The sequence below is a fragment of the Cebus imitator genome, unplaced genomic scaffold, assembly GCF_001604975.1.
Source record: "Cebus imitator isolate Cc_AM_T3 unplaced genomic scaffold, Cebus_imitator-1.0 Scaffold39, whole genome shotgun sequence".
NCBI classification, from domain to species: Eukaryota; Metazoa; Chordata; class Mammalia; order Primates; family Cebidae; genus Cebus; species Cebus imitator.
The window spans coordinates 7,199,529-7,208,487 of NW_016107354.1; the positions used below are offsets into that span (position 1 = coordinate 7,199,529).

Consider the following 8,959-nt stretch of genomic DNA (forward strand, 5'->3'; position numbering starts at 1 on the left):
GGGGTTTCACCATGTTGACCAGGATGGTCTCGATCTCTTGACTTCGTGATCCACCCGCCTCGGCCTCCCAAAGTGCTGGGATTACAGGCGTGAGCCACCGCGCCCGGCCTGAGAGGAATTATTCTTGGAAGTAAGGACTAGGAGGGTCTTGGGGTGGTGTGTGCAGAGTTGCAGGGACTGTTATGTGTGGCCATGGGGAGTATGAAATGGAAACATACCTTGCATGTATAGTATGAGGGGCTGTCTGGGTGGTACGCACTTAGGGGTAGAAGATGGTGTTGTAGTACAGAAGGTTTGAAGATGAGGGTGGCACATGTATGTGGCATGTGGTATTCATTTTCCATGTTTTTGACAAGGGCTACATACACTGTTGGATATGTGGAGGTGTATGTGATAGGAATGGAGACACAGAGACATGTGGCAGAGGACTGGTGGTTAAATCTCTGACAAGGAAAATGACACAACCACCCAGATTCCAGCAGCAGTTGTGTGGTTTCTCTGGCCCTTACCAGTAGGTTTCCTGTTAATGTTTTCCTTCTCTCTCTGCAGAATCTGAGAAGACGGCTGTCTTTGCCAATTATTTGTGGATTTTGACATTCATTGGTTTTGGACTGATTTTATTAATTGTTTTGATTCTTCGGAAAAAGGTAAGGGGCTCCAAAACAAAGTTCAGCCCTATGTCTTGGGGTTGGCTCCAGGAGTTGAGGGATCATGGCCATTGGGTGGTGTTGGGGTTCTCAGGATGGATGTGGAGGGATTGTTGGTATTGCTGGGTGTTTGTGGTGTGTGGCTTTTTCTGATAATGTGCTAGAGAAGAACTTAGTCATCTGACCTCTGTGTGGTGGTTTTTGACTCTGGGGTGATGTGTTGTAAAGCCTCCCTCCGTTTCTCCATACTAAACAAGTATTATATCTCTGTGAATGAACCAGATCTTAGTGTTCACACTAGGCCCTGAACTATGTGTGGATTGTTTGTTTTTCTCACACATTTAGAAACTATGGCTCAGAGAGGGGAATTCCTCATATTTTATCTGTTCAATAACTTACCACCAGATTTTACTGGTTTGACTAAGAATTTCTAACCCATGCTAGGTATTTCTAAACTAAAACATGGTTCTAAACATTTTTATCCCTGAATATGGCCCAAATAGTGAGTAAAACAGCTCAAGCTTTAGAGGCCCAAGAGACCTATGCAAATGTGTTGGTTAAAATCATTTTAGGTAATAAAAGGGCCCTCAATTATTTATGGGCTTGTCAAGGCAAAATCTGCACAACAGCGAGTACACTTCATTATAAATTTGTTAGGCGAAGTAGAATAATCAATTAAGGAAAAAGGCTCTTTATCTAAAGTTGGCCATTTAGATTCCTGGGACTTATTCTGGTTGGATCTAGGCCAGTGAGAAAACTGGATAAAAAGTGGTTTTCAAATGCTCCTTGTGATATTCATGACTGTTGTCATATTTCTTGCCTTTCCCTGGCTCTGATATTCAGGTGCTATTGAGAGAGAAGGAAGGAAGAAACTCGTCAGGCAGGCAGTTAGGGTGGGCCCTCAGTAAAATTCTTTCAAACAAAAGAACAGCCTGAAAAATCAAACTGCAGATAAGGGAACTTGCACAGGGGGGCTTGCCTAAACCATGCCTACAGCCACATAGATAAAAAAGTCTACACAGGAGACTTGCCTAGACGTGCCCACAATTGAAAATTCCCTCCTCTGACACATTCACAGTAAGGGGAACAAAGCAACATGGAGTAACTCAAGCTAAGGGCTTGCATGTGCATGCACTAGGAGGATGGGGTGGAGCTACCAGAAATTTGTGCCTTATGCCTTTGTATTTAGCTGTGAAACGGCAGCCCACTTTCGGGCCCACTTTCTGCAGCAGAGAGCTTTCTTCTTTTGCTCATTAAGCTTTCACTCCAACTTCACCGTTGGGGGTCCACGCTCCTTAATTTTCCTAGTCGTGAGACAAAGAATGTCAGATGATACCCTAAGCAACAAGAGACTGCTACATTGTGGTGCATTGATGAGACTAACATTTTGGTGCATTGGCCAGGAAAGGTTGGAAGGGTGAGTAGGAGCAGACCTCCAAACTCTTTACTTTCATTTCAGAGGCTTCTTGTCCTCAGATTTTTTTCCTCAATACTGAACAAAACACTGGGCTCCATGAGCCACTTAAAAGCTTTTAGAGTGGCTGCCAACCTTATGAGACTCAGGGGACAGGCTTGCTGGAGAGGACTTTGTCAGTCCCCCTTCACCCTCAGGTGTTGGGAATGTTGGCACTGTTGCAATCCAGTTTCCTTTCACAGAGGACCAGCTGTCACATAGACTAGAAGGAGGTCCTAGGGCAACTGAAGATTTCTGTTTCAGGATTATCCTCGGTGTTACCTGAAGGCCTCTGGACTAACTCCAGCCCCCAACGGCCCATCAGGGTGTCAGCACCAGGACTTCCAGTACTTTTCTATTGCATTTACTTCCTTGCTTTTTGTGGCTACTATTTCTCCTATTCCTTCTTTGTATGCAATGTTGTGGGTATTTTTACAGACTGGGAGATAATCCTGTTAAGTGAAGTCAGCAAGTGTCTTAGTAATGAGGAGTGTATCTCAAAGAATTGTTGTTTTTGTGATTTCCTTGAGACAGGGGGACTTAAAGATTTCATCCTAAACTTCCACTTAGTAAGGGCTTTTTCTGTTGCACAATGATAGACATTCACAGCGTTGTATAGGGAGATATTTCATCCTAAGCAAATACCCTTTTCTCCATTGGGTTGTTTTTTCCTTTATGTAAGAGCTCAGCATTGCCCAGTGAATTTAAGCAATCCCTTTATGAGACAAACTAGTCTTTTTCTGCTGGGCGGCATATTATGGGAATAGCCTATGAAGCCCCAAACCTCTCTTTCTAACCTTTGCTTGGAAAGAATTTGGAGTCAGAGATTTCTCCTAATATTTCAAACCCTACAGTGCCACCTAGTGGGATGGGATTTTTCTCTCTGTGAGAAGCCTTCTTGGCCCTTTGCCCAAAACCCTGGTTCTCCTATTCCTTTTCCTCTTACGTCCCTCTCTCAGTGATCAGCCCCCATTCCCTATTTGTAAGCAGAAAAACTCCCCTTTCAACAGCCAAGAGAAAGCCACCCTAGCAAGACAGATTTTAGCCTCAGTGTTATCCCCATCGGAGGGACAACAGCCATTCAGTTCTTACATTCTTTTGAGGCATCTGTTCTGCCTCCAGCTACATTGGCATCTAAGTGAGAAAGGGGTCTTATGTTTAGAAGTCAATCCGTCTCATTCTCTAGGAATTCATAACTCTGCCTGGATGGTAGTAAGAGGATGTAAGGATAAAGTTAAGATGCTCCCTTCCTTAAAGGGTCTTGCCCAAATTCAGCTACTGCACAATCTCTCCCAGGGCCCTGGGGAATCTTGGGAGCCTTATGGGCCAAGTAGATCTAGGAAACCAGCAGGGTGGAGAGCTAGAGCCTTGTGCAGGTGAGCACAAGCTAGCTCCTCCATATTCATGGGTGAAGGTCATACTTGCATCCTTGGGCAGCACCTATAATGGTCGCCAGGAACCTGAGGAAATGGTGGGGAAGAGGAGAAGGGGTTGCCCCTTCTGTCTTCTCTCTGCCCTGGGTCACTGCAGAAGGACAAAGGAGACTACAGGTTGCCTTTTCTCTCCTCTTTTTCTAGATGTGTAACAACTAATCTCCAGTTGTATAACAAATCATCTCCAGCCATCTCTTCTCAAGTACATTCTGAAACACTGGAACTCCTTTGACATTCAGACTCTGAAGAAAGAGTACCTTGTATTCTTTTGCACTCAGGCGTGGCCATCTTACCAGCTGCAGGATGGGGAGGCCTGGCCTTCTGAGGGAAGTGTTAATTTTAATACCATTCAACAACTAGATCTTTTCCATAGATAGGAGGGCAAATGGTCTGAGGTGCCTTATGTGCAAGCCTTCTTTGCCTTGCAAGACAACTCAGATCTTTGTCAGTGTTGTAGAATTGACTCTGCTCTCCTAGCAGTTACATCAGGCAAGTCCACAGAGGATAACTCTCCCAACTCTGAGAAACAAACCTCTAGGGAACACTCTACTGAAAATGGTCAAATAGGTCATTAATGCTTGTGAAACTCATCTTAAAAATAATCCCCTTAACAGATGGCTTGTTCCCTGCCACACTCAGAGGATGGGAAGTTACCCAGGGGAGGACTGGCAGATAGATTTCACCCATATGCCTAAAATAAATGGCATTCAATTATCTTTTGGTGTGGGTGGATACCTTCATTAACTGGGTAGAGGCATTCCCATGACAAACAGAAAAGACCTCTGAGGAGGTGAGAATACTAATAAATAAATAAGTTCTCACTTTGGGCTCCCTAAGTACTTCCAAAGTGACAGTGGCTCCTCATTTAAAGTGGCCTCTATCTAGTGGGGCTCAAAAGGCACTAGGCATACAGTGCCATCTTCATTGTGCCTGGAGACCACAATATTCAGGAAAGGTGGAGAAAACAAATGATATTATCAAAAGATACCTCAGAAAACTCTCTCTCAGGGGATTCACCTTTCTTGGGTGAATCTCCCCTTAGCTCTACTGAGGATAAGAAATACTCCTTCAAAGTTGGATTTGAGCCCTTTTGAAATTACGAACGGGTGGCCTTTCCTTATCAATGATCTCTTACTAGACCAGGAAATCTCTGAATTAGTCAAACATATAACCTCCCTGGGCCACTTCCAATGGGAATTAAAACAGCACCTGGAAGCCCAACCCCAATAAATAGGACAAGCTTTATTGAACCTGGGAGACTTAGTACTGGTGAAGGCTCTCTCTTCTCTTTCCTCCTCTCTAGGCTACAGGTGGGAGGGACCTATACTGTTTCCACCTATTCAGCTGTGAAAGTTGCAGGAATCAACTCTTGGATTTATCACACTTCAGCCAGGCTTGGAAAGCAGAGGCAGCAGCCCCTGACAGCCCAGAAGAGCATCCCAGATACTGATGTGAAGAAGTTGGGGACCTTAAACTGAAAAGAACAAAAGATAAGTAAATGAATGAGGACGACCTGTCTAGCTCGGTCCTACCTTTACCCTGCCAGATTCCTTCCATTATTTCCACCTTTCCTTTCGAGATCTACCATTGTCAAGTGTTGCAACTTCTTTTTCACGCATATTTGCGAGGAGACTTTGATTGTCCGTGGGATCAGATCTGTAATTTTACAGACCTGCAAAGGGAAGTTCAGCATTTTAACTGATAAAACCTCAGATGGAAATCGTTCACCACACCATACTTGCAGGGATTATTTTGCTGACTTTACTTTTTGCAGTAGGGCTATACACTGTACCTCCTGTAGGAATCCTGACTGGATTCTGAATCCTGACTGTAGCACCTCCTGACTGGAATATATTGGACAGATGGTCTCAATTGCTGTGATACTTGGCTTAGTTATGATCCTTATAGCAGGGATAATAGTCACAGACAAAAAGTAAACATGAAAGTTTTACTATTGCTGAGTCTGCTAGGGCTTTTAACGGGGTTTGGGAATACATCACACCCTTTAGCCTCTGCAGTATCAGCCATGGCCCATTTATATGAGACTAATTGCTGAGTCTGACCTGAGTGGTTTGCTCAGTTCAGTAACACTAAGGGACCTCTTCATGACCTGGTTCTTACTGTCTTAAGATTCCCTTTCTTAGATTTACCTTTAACCATTGAAGACTTATCAGGCATGAATGGAACATGGTATGGGAGCACTTTCAAGTGGGTAACTAACTCCTCCCAGGAAAGCATTTCCTCCCTGATACCAGAAAACACTTTCCCTAAAGAAAGCTTCACACCCTCAGGGTAAGAAAAGTCGGCAGGGTAATAGCAAATGCCTCTTCCTGCTTTAAAAGCAGAGGGAAAAGATCATAGCTGGGAGATCTCAGATATGTAACAACACACTTGTAATTGCTGAAAGCTCAGACACTTGGAGAAAAAGACACAATAAGGATGATCTAAGAAAATTGGAAGCCATATGGGGAGGCTTTCGGAATCTAGCCTCTTCTCCTGGTTGGAAGTCCTGCTGGGAATGGCGGGCTCTGGTTAACTGCCCTGACACATGGCATTATAATGTAAAAAATAACACATGGGCCTTCCCAGACATGCACCCTCATGGAATTCCAGACCCTTTTGCATGATGCTTAGTAGTAGTGGCCTACAAATCTGTGGGTGTACAGGAGACTTCTGGACTGAGAGCCCCTGCCACAAGGCTTATCTGAGATATTGGCTGGGACATACTGTGTCCCTGGTCTTTTAAAACTCCATTTGTCAAGTGGACCCTTCTCATTTAGCATGTAAAATTCCACATGGCATCATGAGTGACTATCCTGAGTATGGATATCCCTATGCCAAAGATGTTCCTATTATATGTAAGAGGGGGAAGCTCCTAAGATATGAGAAAGATCTGCCTGAGTCTCTCACAAGCTACAACTCAGAACTGGACCTTCAAGGGACAGAGTTTTATTTCCTTTGTGGCTCCTGGCTACACTTAATCCTCCCTAGGCACTGAAAGGAAACCTGCACTATTGTGGCAGTGGTCCCTGACTTATTATTTTTAAATTCCACTGGTATGGCAGCATCATCTGGGGACATCCCTAACGTATCCTCTTTTCTAGCGAGTGTGTGATTTCAGATGCACCAAACAAAGAGGTCTGTCATTTCCATGCCCTTGTATGGAGATTTAACTGAAGGAGAAGATTGGGTAGGACGTACACATGACAGTCCTATCTTAGAAAAACCACGGATAGGGGATTTTATAGCTAGAGGCCTATTCTGGTTTGCTGGTATTCCTCTCCTTGAAAGATCAGTACTTAATATTTCTATTATGATGCAACGAGAGTAGAAGGCAACAGTAGGAGCCATAGAAACACAACAATAATCCAAAATCTCTTTAGCCTCAGTAGTTATGCAAAATAGACAGGCCTTAGATATCCTTATGGCCAAAGTAGGGGGTACCTGTGCACTTTTTAAAAGAAACATGTCACCTCCAGATCAACACCTCTAGTCAAGTAGAAGAAAACCTACAGGTGCTTAAAGATCAAATTAGAATCATTGACAGATTAAGAGAAAATGTGGGCTCCAGTCCCAGCTGGCTGTAATCCCTCCTTAATGGATTCCATTCTTCTTTGTGGAACTGGTTAGCTCCTTTATTAGGTCCCATTTTGCTTGTGTGTTTTGTATGAATGTTTGGACTTTGTGTATTCAATACTGTAACTCAAACTGTTTCCTCTCACTTAGAGGCTATTAAAGACCAAATGGTGCTGCAGATGGAATGACGCATAGACACACCATTCTTCCAGGGACCCTTAGACCAATCTTAGGAGGAGCCCTAACTGCTGTAACCCCAACGACACCCCCTTCCAGCAGGAAGCAGCCAGGAACGGTCATCGTCCACTTCCCCCAACAGCAGTTGGGGTCTCCACTCCTAAAGTGGGGAATGAGAGAGGATGAAGGAAGGCAGGCAGTTAGAGTGGGTCCTTGGTAAAATTCTTTCAAATAAAAGGACAGCTTGAAAAATCAAACTGCAGGCACAGATAAAATAACTTGCATGGGGGGCTTGCCTTAGACATGTTCACAGCTGTATCGGTAAGAAAGGCTACACAAGAGACGTGCCCAGACATGCTCACAATGGAAAATTCTATCTCCTGAGACATGTACAGTAAGGGGAACAAAGCCACATGGAGTAACTCAAGCTAAGAGCATGCATGTACACCAGAGGACAGGGTGAAACTACCAGAAATTCATGCCTTATGCAAATGAGATGTCCAGCTCTCATCAATTTCTTATAAAAGCCTTTATATTCAACTGTGAAATGACAACCATCTTTTGGGCCCCTTGTTGGCAGCGGAGAGCTTTTTTTTGCTTTTTAAACTTTTGCTGCAACCTCGTCTTTGGGGTCCATGCTCCTTAATTTTCTTGGTTGTGAGACAAAGAACTTTAGGTGATACCTTGGGCAATGAGAGACTGCTACATTGTGGTGCATTGGTGAGATTGTAACACTCTCAGTTTATGACTGATAACCCCAACATCAGCAATGACGCTTAGGGAAAAAGAAAACAAATCCTTTATGATCCACTTGGTCCTGTGCTTGTTTGCGAAGATGACTCCAATCCTCCACCCTTCCCTATGTCCATGTCCATTGCTATGTAACTTTGCAGTGCCTCCAACCATGTGACCTCTTTCAGCCAATGTAAGGAGACAGCAGTGAAGGCATACCAGTTCTAAGTGTAAGCCTCAAGAGGCCTTGTGTGTCTTCATTTGCTTCCTCGTGTGCTTCTAACGGTGCTGAGAGAAGGGCAAGTCCAGGCCAGCCTGCTGGAGGATGAGAGATGCTGGCTACCACATTCTTGTTGCTCCAGTGGAGGCCAGGCTAGATTAGATGACAAACACCTGACTCCATGTGAGCAAATCTGAGATCAGCAGAGCTGGCAAAGCCAACTTTCCAATACTTGGAAAACACTTTTATTATGTAAAACATATCAAATTAATATATAAAAATTTTTAAAGCCACTGTTTTACACTGGTGCTATTACACAGCGTAAGCTAAGTGCTACAACTCAGGAAGCTGTGCTTTGACCAAAAGAAGTGTGGTAGCCACAGGTGCCTCTGAGACCCCCTTCAGGAGAGGGTCTGTGTGAGGAGTGCAGTCGGCTGACAGGCTCCTGCTGAAGATCTCCGGGATCTACCTCAGTATTCCAGCTGGTGCCATGCTGTCCCCAGACTGCTTCTGCCATTGACTGAGCAGGGCAGGAGCTCCCTATTGGGAGCTGATACTGGAATTCTGAACTACATCCCAGATCTCCAGCTGCTGATCTCAAGGATCTCGGGTGGCCAAGACTTTCAGTTGTACATTAGGTGCTGAATAACATCATTTTGTTTGATGTCATGTTGTTATCACATGAATGAAAATAAAATCAGTTCCCAACCTGAGCCACTGT

At 44.3% G+C, this 8,959-nt stretch overlaps 1 protein-coding gene across 4 annotated transcripts in view; it reads left to right on the top strand.

The window, feature by feature from the left end:
- The window catches only part of NCR3LG1 (natural killer cell cytotoxicity receptor 3 ligand 1), a 37,526-nt gene extending 28,575 nt beyond the window's left edge, over positions 1–8,951 (top strand). For 3 of the 4 annotated variants that reach the window (XM_017525808.2, XM_017525810.2, XM_037737523.1), the window contains one exon: positions 550–1,744. In XM_017525808.2, coding sequence (XP_017381297.1) covers positions 550–800 — 251 coding nt within the window. In that variant the 3' untranslated portion in view covers positions 801–1,744. Of the gene's footprint in view, positions 1–549; positions 1,745–3,677 lie in introns of those variants that run through there. The other variant, XM_017525809.2, reaches the window with a different exon arrangement.
- The last annotated feature ends 8 nt before the right edge of the window (positions 8,952–8,959 follow it).